This window comes from Cavia porcellus, unplaced genomic scaffold (genome assembly GCF_034190915.1).
Source record: "Cavia porcellus strain 051 isolate PalLab524CR breed Dunkin Hartley unplaced genomic scaffold, mCavPor4.1 scaffold_1, whole genome shotgun sequence".
Lineage (NCBI taxonomy): Eukaryota > Metazoa > Chordata > Mammalia > Rodentia > Caviidae > Cavia > Cavia porcellus.
In genome coordinates, this window is record NW_026947484.1 from 164798452 (window position 1) to 164813697 (window position 15246).

General features: G+C 35.9%; 2 protein-coding genes across 13 annotated transcripts in view; one reads left to right on the forward strand and one right to left on the reverse strand.

Moving 5' to 3' along the window:
* Positions 1-15246, forward strand: part of Dock7 (dedicator of cytokinesis 7) — a 187927-nt gene that overhangs the window by 19271 nt on the left and 153410 nt on the right. For all 12 annotated transcript variants that reach the window (XM_063259552.1, XM_063259559.1, XM_063259570.1 and 9 more), the window contains exons 3-7: positions 5437-5612; positions 5802-5870; positions 13636-13765; positions 13855-14067; positions 14504-14589. In XM_063259552.1, coding sequence (XP_063115622.1) covers positions 5437-5612; positions 5802-5870; positions 13636-13765; positions 13855-14067; positions 14504-14589 — 674 coding nt within the window. The remainder of the gene's footprint in view (positions 1-5436; positions 5613-5801; positions 5871-13635; positions 13766-13854; positions 14068-14503; positions 14590-15246) is intronic.
* On the reverse strand, positions 9764-12636 carry LOC101787206 (dual specificity protein kinase TTK-like). The gene is given in 6 exon segments (XM_063259642.1): positions 9764-10097; positions 10100-11374; positions 11377-11436; positions 11439-12029; positions 12032-12133; positions 12136-12636. Coding segments are annotated over 6 exon segments (2532 nt in total). The 5' UTR covers positions 12593-12636; the 3' UTR covers positions 9764-10050.

A 15246-nucleotide genomic window follows, 5' to 3' on the forward strand; every position in this document is an offset into this window, starting at 1 on the left:
CTTTCTCTCTCTCGCTCTTTCTTTTTTTCTCTTTTTGAGACAGGGTCTCACTATGCAGTTCAGGTTGGCCTTCTGCTCATTTTGTAGCCCAGGGTGGTCTCGAACTTGCAATGATCCTCCTGCCTCAGCCTCCCTAGTGCCGGGGTGACAGGTGTGTGCCACCGCGCCCTGCCTACTGCGTCTTTCTGGTGGTGGCAGCGGAGTACTTCTTCATCCTCTTGCTGGCCATTTTTACATTTTCCTTTGTGCAGCATCTCTTTGGTTGCATTTTTTTTCATTCACTGAGGGTATGGTTTGTCTTTTTACCGTTGAGATTTGAGACTTATTTATGTTTTAGGTAGCGGTTTTGTCAAGTAGGTCTTGTAAATATTTTCTTAGTGTTCCTCATTTATATATATTTTTAACATTGTCCTTGATGTATTAGATTTTTCTTCAATGGTTGTTCATTTCTGTGTTATGTCTAAAAACTCTTTGCAAGCTCTGCAATTGTAAGACATTCCTCTGTGCTTCTTCTAGCAGTTTCTAAGTTAAGCATTTCTTTTTATGTCTGTGAGCTGTGTTAGTATGTGTCAGGATCTTTTTTTTTTTTTTTTTTTTTTGTCTTTTTCCTTTTTATTGGTACCGGGGATCAAACTCATGACTGCCTGCTTACAAGGCAGGTGCTTATGCCGCTGAGCTAAATCCCCAGCCCCTTGTGTCAGGTTCTTTTTGTTCGTACAGATATCTATAACTGAAAGGATTTAGCTGTTTCTGTTGCATGGCTTTCCCCTCACTGTTAAGAACACCATCATAGTGTGGCATGGGTAGGAGGGATAGAGTGCTTTGAGAGAAAGGTATATGAATTTTGAAGCTGAACAACTGAGTTTCAAATTGTGCTCCACCATTTTGTGGCTATTTTATTTTTAGAAGTTGCTTAACTTCTTTGAGTACAAATATACTTACTTGTTAGAAATAAAATAGTAATTATCTCTGATTTACAGGCTTTGGGGAGAGTTTAAATGAGACAACATACTTAGTTACCATCTCTTGAGTGTTTATGATGTGCTAGACATTCATTATTTTACTTAATATCTTTAATATGTTTAAAGTTACATTTATGTTATAGTTGTGTAGTTCAAAGATGCATTGATTAAGGCACCACCTGCTGAGTACATACTGAAATCCACAGATTTGATTCCAAATGAACATCTTAAAATCATGTTCTTGTTTTTCACTTGTGTATAACCACATGTCTATTACATGTCCTTTATAGTTTTGCCCAAATTCCTTTTTGCCTTGAATTAGACAAGCTGTTCTAGTATATTTTCACCCTTGATGCAATGCCACAAATGTCATTATTGCTAGTAGGTATTTATTTGTAAGTTTTCTGGGTCTGTGTGTTGGTTTTCTGTGGCTGCTGTGATGTGTTACCACCTTTTGAGTGGCTTAAAACAATAAAGTGATTCTCCCTCACTGCGAAGACCCTAAGTCTGACATCAGTGTCATGGGACTGGAGTCACAGTTGCAGTGGGCCTGTGCCCCTCAGCAGCTCTGGGGAAGGTCTGGTGCTATGCCTCTTTCGGGGTCTCTGGTGTCTGCCATTCCTTGACTTTTGGCCCTGTCACTTACATCTCTAAGGCTTGGATCTTCACATTTCTTTCTGCTCCATTTTCACTTGGCGGCTTCTGTATTTCTGTGGCTTGAACCTCCCTCTGTGTTCCTGATATGGATATGGATATATGGACCCAGTCAGATGATCCACCCACGTGGTTAAGACTCTTGTTTTACTTTATTTTCCGTGCACATTAGCAAGGGCTCATGATTGAGTATGAAGAATATTTGGAGCATGATTGTTTAGCCTACAAGATCTGGTTATACATTTTTACTACGATACAACAATAACAAGAAATAAAATTAATCACTATTTAGAACCTGGCAATAAAATATTCCAAAGGTATAAAAAAAAATTTGAATGAGTACTTCAAAAACTGTAAAATATAACAAAAACCGTTAATTACAATTTTTTTATGTGTGAGCATTACGATAGAGTCTAAGCAAGAAAGTTAAAGAGAGTGACCAAAAGCACCAAGCAGTAGTATAAGGTCAACATTTTTTTTTTTTTTAAATTTAAAGAGAAAGAAAAAACAAAAAACCAGGAAAAAAAAAGGGTAGAAACAGTACAGAATTTCAGAAAAATAAACAGTAAGAAATCACCAGTCAATAAGTTACATACCATCATCTTAACAATAGTTGCTTGAGTTATAGAATTAAAGCATACAGAGTGATACTCAAATAATGACACTGCAAACCGTTCTCAACGATCCAACTAGTACTTAGTAGTATGTTTATCAGTCTACACACTTGTTTATCTTAAAGAGGGTAAGATTAAACAAAACAAAACAGTTTATAAGGAAACAATTTAAAGAAACACAGATTTCAAAGCAAGTCCACTGGAGATCTTCACTGTCTATCATATTGTCTCTAGTTTTCTTCCAATTAGTTGTCCCCATCTTCACACACATTGAATATATACTGAACATTATAGAACTAATCAAATCATTACAGGATGATGAAGGCTTTTTAGGTTTTCAAGACCTGATTTTGAGGAAGTCAATAATGGCTACCATAATGTTTCTCAGTCTTTTCATAGTAGCTGTCTTTATCTTTACGTATGCTGAAATTGAACATAAGAGACTAGACTAATATCACTCTGAACAGTGAATAATAGTATTGCTGGATTTTATATCATAATGCTACAGAATTAGCATTGGGTTTCTTAGTGTCTCTTCAGAGTATCTGTTCATTACATCGTGTATTATAGAATCTGTTTCCATAAATAGTTTAGAAATTCTTCCCATGTGTGAATCTCTACATGTATATCTATCCTTTCTGTATTATAGGGAAAAGCAGATCAAAACAAGACAACAAAATAAATTCCTAGAAAAACATGAAATGAAAAAGACATATAGGACCACAATATTAGGTGATCTACAGTAGTTACTGTGCTTTCTCTTGTTGTTTTCAATAGAATTGTCTACATCGTCAGGCATAATTGAACATAACATACGTTATTTTAATAAAAACACAACTTTGAAGACACTGTAGGACTTGAAAGCAGTTATTAACTAGAATAGATATCTTTTACATCTTGTCACCTTCAGAGTAGTTGCCTCTACTCTTAGACTTGATACTATCAAGTATACCAAATTTGAATAAAAGCAAGGCTAGACAGCAGTCTAATAAACCATCTTCAAATAAGATCAGTCATAGTAAGACAATGTAAGTAATACAGGGTTTCAGTGTAAGTTAATAGGAAATTAAGGATAGTTACTGTGGTATAACCTGCTGTTTTTGGGTTAGCTGTCTGGTCCTCAAATCTAATATGAGTAGACAGACCAGAACAAAATGTAGTCAAACTCAACAGCACGATAAGACTACTGTGACTTTTAAATCCTGATACACTATTAACAATGTCCTCTGCCTTCCTTTTTTAGACAATTTCTCCCTTTTCCCTTTCTCAGGGTGCTTTGTATATTTTGGGTCCCACTAGCTCTTTTAGTTTTTAGATTAGGGGGCCAACCTGTTATCTATCTGAGTGTTGCTAAACCTTTTTACCCTTGAGCTTGATCTTGAGCTGTACTCCTTTACTTACTAAAGTCACAAAGTTTTCTTTCCTTCCAGCTGTATAGTTCTACACTGCCCAAAAGTGACATAGCTTTCCAATCTATCTGTGGCTGCTGGACAAGTTGTCCCTATTTCTCTCTGGTTTCCTGTCACATTTGGCATTGTTTTCTTATCTTTGACTCTCAGTTTATTAACTTTTTTTCAGGTTGAATGTATTTCCTTTTCAGAGCATCTTGATGGATCCTGCCTCCTAATCTATTCTGCCTGTGTTTCTTTTTTTTGTTAGTGTATCAGGGCTATCTATATTAAAGATTTAGCTTACTGTCTTTGCCTCATTTCTGCTATTTGATTTTTCTGCTATTATTTGTCCACTTTACTCCTTCATTCCACTGTCTGCCCCGTTCATTGAGGCCTCTCTGTCATTGTTGCTGGAATCCTGGTATTTTTTCCTCTCTCTGGAATGTCCTTCAGTATTTTTTATAGGATTGGGTAGGTGACCATGAACTCCCACAATTCCTCCTTGTCTTGGAAATATCTCGTTTCTCCATTAATTTTGAGAGAGAGTTTTTTGGGTACATCAGTCTTGGTTGGAGGTTATTTTCTTTCAGGGCTTGTACTATTTCCCCCCAGCTCATCTTGATTTAAGATTTTGTGTTGATAAGTCTGTCGTTATTTTGATGATTTGTCCTTTGTAGGTGATCTGCTTCTTTTCTCTGGCTGCTTTTAATAGTCTGTTCTTGTGGTGGATTTCTGGAATCTTGATTATTATATGTCTGGGTGTAGATCTGTTTTGGTTGTAGGTGGCTGGAGTTCTGTATGCCTCATTTATCTGGATATCATTTCTTTTTCCTATGCTTAGGAAGTTTTCCGTAATTATATTTGTGAATAGTCTTTGTAGTTCTTTTGTAGTTACTCTTGCTTTTTCACTCATGTTTTTTATTCTTAAATTATAAATCCTCTTGTGGTCTTCTAGTCTTTGAATTGTTTCTTCCTGGTTCCTTGTTACTTTTAAGAGATCTTTTGTTTCACAATCACACACCATAAATCTCTCTTCAAGTTTCAAAAAGTAACTTTAGTTTCTGTCAAGGCATTTTGCCAGCTTTTAGTGGAGTTTTTAGTTTCCTGGTAATCTCTTTGGATCTGTTTCATGTATTCTAGATTTTGTTTATATTCTTCATCAAAGGTTTCTCTTCCTTTGCTGATTTCCTCAGTTCTTCCATCTGTGTTCTCTTGTGAGGAGCTTATCATTTCTTTAATTAATCTTTTTATATCTTGTCTCACTTGGATCAGAAGTACAGTTTTAAATTTGTTGATAAGGTCATGAAGGTATTTCTTTATGTCCGCTGACACTGTATCTAATATTGCATGATTACTGCACTGGTTCTCTTCTGTATTTACCTCTCCTGGCTTATTTTTCCAAGGTCAGTGGCTGGAGGTTTTTTTTTTTAATTTCTGTCTCTTGTCATGTTTCTGGTTTCTTTCAGATGGGGTGTGTCCGGGGGGGTCTCTGGTACTCTCTGTGTTGCTTAGGGTCTTTCCAAAGCGTGCTGACTGGGCTTTTGCTGCCCTCCCCAATTTGCTGTTATGTGAGGTATCTTAAACTCCCTCCCAGGGGCTCGGGATGTTGCGGGGACACTCACCCCAGGCAGCCCAGTCCAGAAGGGCCAACATTTTATGGCTTCTTTAGCACAGTGGTTGAGCTGGATGAGTATCTTCAGAAATTTTAGAAGGATATGATTAAATGCCTATGATATTAAACTTTTTTTCTTACAGTTTTACAATTCCTATGCTCACATCTTCCTTTCTGTCCTTTATTCTCTCCTCTTTATGCAGGTGCCCCTTACGGAAGCAGTGGATCCAGTAGATCTGGAAGATTACCTCATTACTCATCCTTTAGCTGTGGATTCTGGGCCTTTGAGGGATTTGGTTGAATTTCCTCCAGATGATATCGAAGTTGTCTATAGTCCTAGGGAATGCAGAACCCTTGTTTCAGCTGTGCCCGAGGAAAGGTAAAGAGACATTACCTCTTTCGTGTTTGGGTGATGTTAGAAAGACTAGCTTCCATTACTTTATCTAGACTCTGTTCTTGCAGTGGTCTCCTTTCCTGTTACAAGAATAAACAGTAGTATAGCAACCAAATTTGCAAACATCATTGTTTTACTATCTAAATTAAAAATACGTTTTCTTTTTTAAAATAGTGAAATGGATCCACATGTTAGAGATTGTATAAGAAGTTATACAGAAGACTGGGCAATTGTGATCAGAAAGTAAGTTGTATGTTTAAGCCTTAAAAATACTGGCTAGTGTTTGTAAATGGATTAAAGTAGATTGATAATAATGAGACTTGAAAATTTATTTAAATAAAATACATAGATATTATATTCTTTGGTGTTCCATAATTACACCTGCTTATTTTCCTTATAAAGTATTAGGTTTGTGTAATAGTATGAGTTATTATTATCATAAGTCATAAAGAACTAACATAGAATAATGCTTTTATAGTCCTGTTTTTTAGGAAGTCATGGCTAGATACTGATGAAAAATTTGTTTTTTTTTAAAATGATTTCAGTTTAGTGAAACATCAAGAGCCCACTTTCCCAATTCTGCTATTTGAAGGTTTTCTGCTTTTTATTAACTATACAAATACTTATAGGTCCTTGATCTTAATGTCCAATCAAGTAAATATTTATAAAAGTGCTATTTTGTTTTACTACATAGTTTATTTTTTAAGTGGACTATGTTTGAAATAACAAGTCAGAATAAGACATAAAATACAATTCTTTTTCCCTTGTTAATGTGCATAGTGAAGAAGGGTCTTCATACTGAAAGGCTTATTTTAATTTTCTGAAGGATACATGTAAGAACAAGTAGTGGAATATTCTGCTATTACGTTACAGTCCTCACCAGTGAAGTACTGTATGCCCAACAGTACTAGAAAACATGACCTATTCGTTGCTTATTTTGCTTTTGTGATTGTCTCATTTCATTGAACATAATTGTGCTAAGGATTATTCTGTTTTTTTAAAACATTTTTTATTTTTATTTTAAAGGGGGTAAAATTAAACACAACAAAACAGAACAAAATCGGACATAAGAAAGCAATGTAAGAGATACAAATTTCAAAGCTAGATGACCTGAGATCTTCACTCTCTATCATATTGTCTCTTATTTTCTTCCAAATAGTTGTCCATGTCTTTGCATACAGAGAATTCCTACAAAACAACGTAGTATAAAACTGATCTGAGGGGCTGGGGATTTAGCTCGGTGGCATAAGCGCCTGCCTTACAAGCAGGCAGTCATGAGTTCGATCCCTGGTACCAATAAAAAGAAAAAAGACCAAAAAAAAAACCTGATCTGAACAGAATGAAGAAGGCGTTTTAGGACTTCAAAACCAGACAATAGGGAAGTCTCTAGTGGCTGTTGTAGTCTCTTGATCTCTTCAAAACAGCTGTCCATATTTTCATATATATTGAAGTTCAAACAAAACAAAACAGGTGTGTGTGTGGGGGGGGGTTGCTTGGTTTCCCAGCGCTCTAGGTCCCAGCATGGTGTGGGTCCCATTAAATGCCTGCTAAGGATTATCGTGGAGGGTAGTGCTGACATGTTTTTTATTGTTATTGTGACCTAATAAAAGCACAGTGTGCTATTCTTTATATAGAGGAACTGTTTTTATTGACTTAGAACTTTGCTAAGTGTTCTAATAGTCAGACTTTATGCATTACTGAAGAAAACTTTCTCTGTTAATTTGAGTCATTGCTTCTCTGCATGTGTTGGAAATCTGTAATCGAAAATATTTATAAAGAGATAATTGTAAAATAGCCACAGAATTACGGAATCGTCTAATTATGGGTTTGCTAACCATGTTTTGGGCAAAAGAGTAAAAGAGAACATTTTGCGGTACTGAATTACATGCTGGGTATTTTATCGGGGACTTGAGACTCATCCCATTAAGAGTTCTAACAGATAAGGTAGCTCAGATGCAGAGTAGTTAAGTAACTTCTTGCGTGTCCTACAAACTAAAAAGTGAGGTGCCAGTATTACAGTGTAGAGGCATCAGGTTCTAAAATTTGTATTTTTGTGTTATACCGAACGTTAGTTATCTGAACAGGTAAGTGGACAACAAAAGGGATACTTTTGGTGGACTAGTTCAAAATGTCTGAAAGATGGAAGATAGAGGTATGAAACTTAGGAGAGGGTTAGTACAGACTGATCTAGGGAGGAGACACATGCAGAGGTTTCAGTAGAGTTTTAAAAGCTTAGAAGATTGCAGGCGCTGGAAGAGGGACCTAGGACAGACATTGGGCGTTTGGTGACTGAGACCCCAAGTCATGTGTGCACAACAATGCAAACCTCAGAGATACCTGTCCCCTTTTAGGGGACACTGTCTCCTTTTGGGAGTATTAATTCCAGAGGCTTCAGTGGATAGGGAGGTGTCCAGGGTGGACAAAGCCTGGAACAGAAGAAGCCCTCATGTAGAAGTAGCTGCTGGCAGACCTGACCTGTCCTTTCCCCACAACCCCTGGATCTGGGATGGGGTTAGCAGTTCATGGTGGATGAGGGATTACAAACTCAGAAAGGAACACTGAGCACAGAATTGCACTTTTTTTCCAAGTGCAGTGTTTGAAGAAAGCCAGTACACTTGAAGAGAATTACCAATCTACAAGTAAAAGAACTAACAATTGAGGGACAATCAGTAGAGCCCAAATTAGAATCTAGAGTATAATGAATACGTTTATATATTGGTTATATATATATTATGTCCATACAAAAATCAATGTTACCTCTGGAAATTAAAGTTATGCTCAGTGAAAAAAAGTGTTAACTGAGCAGATGGCTTAGTGGCAGAGTCGAAGTGGCTGAAGTGAAATAGCCATAGATGAAGCCAGACAGCTCTTTTGTAATTTAGCAAAAATTGCTAAAGGGACAGAAAATACACATGCTTCTCAAGCATCCCAAATATATCAGGCATTATATTGGACGCTGATGACCCAGCAGTGTCCACTGCCAGCTCATGGCTTGAATAGTGCTTACGCTCCTAGTGTTGTAGTGGGGTTGAGGTCAGAGTTACACATTTGAAATTTTCTGTGGAAGAACAAGGTACTACTTCTGTATCCTTTCATGCTACTACCATATTTTCTCAAAATAAGAACAGGTCTTAAAAAAAAGACCAGGTCTTACATTAATTTTTTTTTCCAAAAGATGTGATAGGGCTTATTTTCAGGGGTTGTCTTGTTTTTTTCATGTACGACAATCTACATTTATTTATATACAAAGATCTGCTTGGTTTAGATTCAGTGATATCATCTTTTGGAGCAACGTTATGACTGAAAGTCTGAATTGCTACCTGAATTTCTTATAGCTGTTTTCTGTAGAACCATTGGTCCCAGCTCTCAGATCCCACAACAGAGCTCATCTTAAAGGAGCTCTTCTTGTCCACGTGGCCTGCTTATAGTGCATCAGTGCAGCCCACGATGCATTGGATTATGAAGACTCACGTTAGACGTGGCCACATCTGTCTATTGTCACGTGCACACGCTGTCCATGTGTCATGACTGTGCTCTGGTTGGCCATTTGGCAGGAAGTCAGGTTCATCCGCTTACACAGGCATTTAACTCTCACCTCAAGGCACCTGCTTTTACTTACAAATACCTAATTATAGCTTTTTAAAGTAGTAATGTCAGTGTTTATACCTGTGCATTATCATCTGTTGTATGCTGCAACAGACATACTGAATGTGTCTGGTTGACAATTTTAACTGGGGCTTATTTTAGGGTATTATGAGTATTTTGAAAAGTCATGCTAGAGCCTATTTTCTGGTTAACTCTTATTTTTAGTGAAATACAGTATATTGAGTATATTGAGCCTCTGTTTTAGTTTTCTCAGAAAAGAATACTTTGTTTTATTTTGTGTTTATGCTATGATATTAACATGAAGTTATTAGTGATTAGATATTAGATATTAGATATTAACATGAAGTTATTTAATAGCTTTAGCAAGGTGGAATGTGAGTGATGCTTATAAAATAGATTATTTCATGAATTGATTGATTGCAAGAACTATGCCATCTTCTGGTAATATAATTGTTTTGTTCTAACCAAAATTTTCCTCTGGTTTTGACTCTGTCATGTTGAAATGTGAACAATAATTGTTTTCTGATCAGTTCTTTTTTTTTTTTTTTTTGATGTTACTTTATGCTATAAAGCTTTATTTACACAGTTCTTCAAAATATACTGCCCACCCACTCTTCAAAGTGTGCATGCTAACAAACAGATTAGCTTTACAGGAAAACATAAAACAGAGAAAACAATTCTACAGCTTAATACATACACTACCACTAGTGGTTATTTTTACAGTTTTCTTTTGAGGATAATTATTGTCTTTTTTTTTTTGCTGATAACAGTCTCATATATACTTATAGTTATTTGACAGTTTTGGAGTATCTGTGTATCATTTTTTTTCCCATTTTTTTTCAAAAGTCTTGGATGATGAAGAATATGACTTTCATCACTACTATAGCGTGCATATAAAGTTTTAGCAACTTTTAAAATGGAGTTAGGAGAATTCAGACCAACCAATTGACCCAAAACATGTTTCATTTCATCAGTGGTTCCCTTAGCCATTTGGTTACCTGGATAAGTTTGAATTTGAACATACGGATGTGCCAGGAGCTCAGGAATAGATATCCTCTGTTTAGGGTCCCTTATTAAACAACACTTTAATACATCTTGAAGATCTTTCTCTGGAATATCAGGAAATTCGATTTCATGATTAGGGTCAATGATGGCATGTAACTTAGAGATCTGATTAATTATATGCTGAAATGGTGTTTTTCCGTACGTCATATAGTACAAAATGCATCCTAAGGACCAAACATCACTTTTGGGGCTTATCTTGGACTTGGATTTCCCATTTTCTCTTGAGGAAGACATATCTTTGATTGCTTCTGGTGGCATATAATTAACTGTGCCAACCTGAGAATCTTTAACAATGCTTGTTGTATCAGGCTGCATTTGGTTTGCGATGCCAAAATCAATTAGCTTTAGCATTCCATCAACTATTAGGAAGTTAGCCGGTTTCAGATCACTATGAACAATGCCATGTTGATGGATTATGTGTACTGCCTCCAACATATTCTTCCAGTAACTCTTGCATTCCCATGGATTGATGGACTTTTTTTTCTTAAGCCAACTATTAAGATCAATATTTCCACATTCCATTACCATGTAGATATAGTTATCTGTAAGTTCATAATCATAAAGTCGGATGATCTTATCACTGTGTTGTTGTAGTTTATTCAAGTAAGCTATTTCATTCCGATAACTTTCAATAGTTTGGTTATCTGCTTCTTCTAAGTTCACATATTTTATAGCATATATTTGTTTCTTTTCATTCAAGACCTGAAATACCTTACTTGAACCTCCACTGCCTATCTGCTTTAGTATGGAATAAATTCTTCCTTTAACTGAAATGCATTCATTTGAAGATCCTGTAATCTGTAGGTTCTGCAGAGGAGTGACAGGAACTTGCTGCTGCTGCTGGAGGCAGGTGAATCGGCTGTAAGGGGTTGATGATGGACACACTGGGAGAAAGCTGTTCTTGACAACTGGAGTTCTAAAACAGTTCATGTAATCATGCAGGGTATTGCTACTTGGTGTCTGACAAATAGATTTTGGATCAATCCATTTAGGCATTGATAAGGGTGGTGACTGCTTTGAAACTGACAAGACAGGTTGCTCAACAGTGGTGTGTTTCTGCTCTGTATTAACCTTGGAGTTATGTCTGGAATATGTCGCTGATTTGAAAGTACAGCAGGATTCTGGTTCACGCAGTCTGTCTTTTAGATTGCCATTGTTTCGGGGTGCTTTCTGGAACCTTTGGTTCTTGATACTCCTTAGTTTCTTCTAATTTAGTTAGAAGACTTGATTCAGTTTTATTCTTCAGAGTTACTGAATCAGTATTAAGTTCAAAACTCTTTTCATCTGATACCAGAGATTCCATAGAATGGGTATTTTGAACAGACTTTAAATTTCTTAATTCAGAGGAATTATTTCCACTTGGTTTAGATGCAGGGATAATCAAATCTTGATATTCTGATCTAGAGATCTGCCTCTTTGTAAAACTTGGCATAACTGACTCATCTGTCTTCATTTGATAATCTGGACTATTTAGAAGGTTAACTGGGACTCTTCCAAATGGGCAAGTTTTGTTAGCTTGTTTCAAGGGATTTCCATGAACTACTTCTGCATCTTGTGGAGGCACATTCTCCCCATATAAAAATCTGGCTTTAGTGGCTGGCCCTCTAGAATCACAACTGACGCTTCTATTCTGCAAATGTCCAAGCGAACTGGAGAATGATTCTTGAGCAGTTAATATTACTGAGGCTGATAAACTCTTCTTTTCCTCCTCTGAAAGCAGCTGCTTTTTTGGAGGTTTAAATTACGCAGCGCAATTTCCAGCATTTCTAGTGGTACTGCTCCACTATCCACAGCTTTCTGGAGAAGTTGTTTACTTTTTTTGAAATTACCTTGAGTTCAAATTGTGCAAAAGATATATGCACAAAAGCAAATTTCTTGCAGTTTGCTCTGGCCATTTGAAAGTAGTCACGTGCATCATGTGGCTCTTGAATAGCTTTTAATTCAGCAAATCTTACTTGAATTTGAGCAAAGCTCTCATTTTGGCCATATTTATCTGGAGGAAGTGCTTCAATTGCTTGACTGTAACGACCAATTAATTTACTTAAAAGAGCATCATTTAGGGGGGTACTGTTTTTCTCTAGTTTGATTAAGAAATTCAACCAGTCCTCTGGGTTGTTCGCCAGCATCATAATTTGATTAACAGTTCCCGAGTTATCTGTCGTATCAGCAGAGACTTTATTCAAGCTTAGCTCATCAGTGAGATCTTCGTTTTTAAATTTATTTTTAATATCTCTCACTTTGTTCATTATGGAATCAATTGTCAATTCTCTGCCACTTAAATCCTCCGCCTCCATTTCTAAGTTGCAACTCTTTAGGCGAGCCAAAGGGAAGAAAAATGGACCCGCTTCTGACCAGTTCTTATTAGATGTTCTTGGGTATTGGGTTTTTATTAGGTAACTAGGAAAGGTTACATTAATATAAAAGTTATACTTCACTTAGCCACTTAATTAAATAATATTTTAATATTATATGTGTTTTAGCTACTTTCTTATTGCCAAGACACAATACCGAACACACATAATTTAACAGAGAAAAGTTGTATTTTGGCTCACAATTTAGAGGTTTCAGCCTGTAGTTGGCTAGTTCCATGGCGTAGCAGAGGAGAACTGCTCATTGATGAGGCAAGCAAGCAGCAGAGAGAGATTAAGGGAGGCCACATGCTAGGGGCCATCTCCTCTGAGCGGGCTGCACCTAACATCACACCTGTGGACTCATCCAGTGATGAGTGTCACACCCCTGTGGTCCACAGTCTGTGATCCTGTGGCTAGATTTTGCTGATTTTCACTTTATAAGTTTGTAGCTTACTTAATGAGATATATCAAAGCTTCTTAAGTTCACTGATCTATATTTTACATTTTAAAAATTTATATTAATAATATATTCTACTTTTCCATTTTATTCTTTTTTTTTTTTTTTTTTTTTTTATGCTGGGGATCGAACCCACGACCACACATTTGCAAGGCAGGCGCTTATGCCACTGAGCTAAATCCCCGGTCTCTTCATTTTATTCTTTAATTTGACTTCTTGTTTTCTTTTTACTGATCCATTCTCTAAATCGAAACTACAGCTTAAGTTACATACAGATGGTTGGCATGGAAAGAAGGAAAATATGATTAATTCTAGAAACCCATAATGTACTTTGCAATTGGGTTAAAGGAATTTAAAATGAAAAGTTTTTAAACTTTCTCTCGTTAAATTTTGGCATTGAAGACTAATAGAATAGGTTGTTGTTATGTGAAGAATAATGCAGAGAATGTTTGCCTTACTACGTAGAGATGCTGAAAAATGAAAAAGTTTTAACAATTGATTTTTATTTAAACTCTTTTATCTTGAATAGATACCATAAACTGGGAACAGGATTTAATCCCAATACATTAGATAAGCAGAAAGAAAGGCAAAAAGGTCTGCCAAAACAGGTCTTTGAATCTGATGAAGCTCCAGATGGCAGCAACTACCAGGATGAGCAAGTAATACTTTTATTCTTAAATGACTCAGAAGTGTTTTAAGTCATTAATTAGTTAATTAATACCTTCATATTTAATGTTTCGCATGACAGGATGATCTTAAAAGACGTTCAATGTCAATAGATGATACTCCACGGGGAAGCTGGGCCTGCAGCATCTTTGACTTGAAAAATTCCCTGCCTGATGCTTTGCTTCCTAACTTACTTGATCGAACTCCAAATGAAGAAATAGACCGTCAGAATGATGACCAGAGGAAATCCAATCGTCACAAGGAGCTCTTCGCTTTGCATCCTTCACCAGATGAGGTAGAGTTGTCCGCATGTGCAGAAGTTACTGGTTATTGAGGTAGATCTCTTGGTACTGTGATTGATTTCTTGGTACTGTGATTTATGTATTGCAGTGGTGGTAAAACTGTGGCATTTGTGCCGCAAAGGCTGAATCATTTAAAGGTCTAAAAGGCTCACCTTCACTGATACATAGTATAATAATAACGTTGGGAATAAACTGTACATAGCTATAAATTTTGTAAATGAAATATTTTTATACTAGTGAATTTATTCTTAATAACTTATGAATTAGCATACCTATAATGTCTGTTTATGGAAAAACAGTTTATTTTTATTTTTAGTTGTGAAGATTAATAATACTAGATTAGTAAAGTAAGTTCTTAAAAAGATAAATTATAAAGTATTAAGATAAGCATATTCGTTCACATTCGAAGTGTTGCTTCTCACTTTGTAGGAAGAACCAATAGAACGACTTAGTGTTCCTGATGTACCCAAAGAACATTTTGGTCAAAGACTTCTTGTAAAATGTTTATCACTCAAGTGAGTATTTACTTTTTTTAGTATATAATTATTTTTCCAGGATAATATTTTGACTACTTGTACAACAAAACCTAAGTAGATTTTATACTTGTATCTGTGTCCTTTTGAGAAGTCTTTTTTAATATATCATTTTAAATGCTAATCAGCATTTGAAATTATGTCTGAAGCTAGACTTTACAACATTTTTGGTTTACAGGTGAAAGTAACTGTTTGCCTTTGCTGTAATTAGTCAGTACACCTGGAGAAATGTTCATTGAAATTATTTGCCATTATTCTTGTTCAGGAAATAAAATCCTAAGTATCTTTTACCCTAAAGAGTTAATTTTGTATTTGTTTTTTTTTCTTTTTTCAAAAAAATTTTGTTTTATAATTTCGTATTTGTTACAATGCAGGGTTTTTTCTTTTTAAGATTTTGAAGTTTTTTTCCTCTTTTAATAAGTAACTTCCCACATCCTTGAGGTAATTTACCTTGTATTTACATTCTTTTGATTTATGAAGTGCTGTCTCTTATTTTATTTATGTTATCTTCGGAGTAATTCTATAAGGTAGTGTCCTGATTCCTTTTCTCTTGTTGCTGAGACAAAATACTTGATGCCCAAAATGAAAGAAGGAAAGGTTTGTTTAGCTTACAATTTTTGGAGGTCTCAGTCCATACTC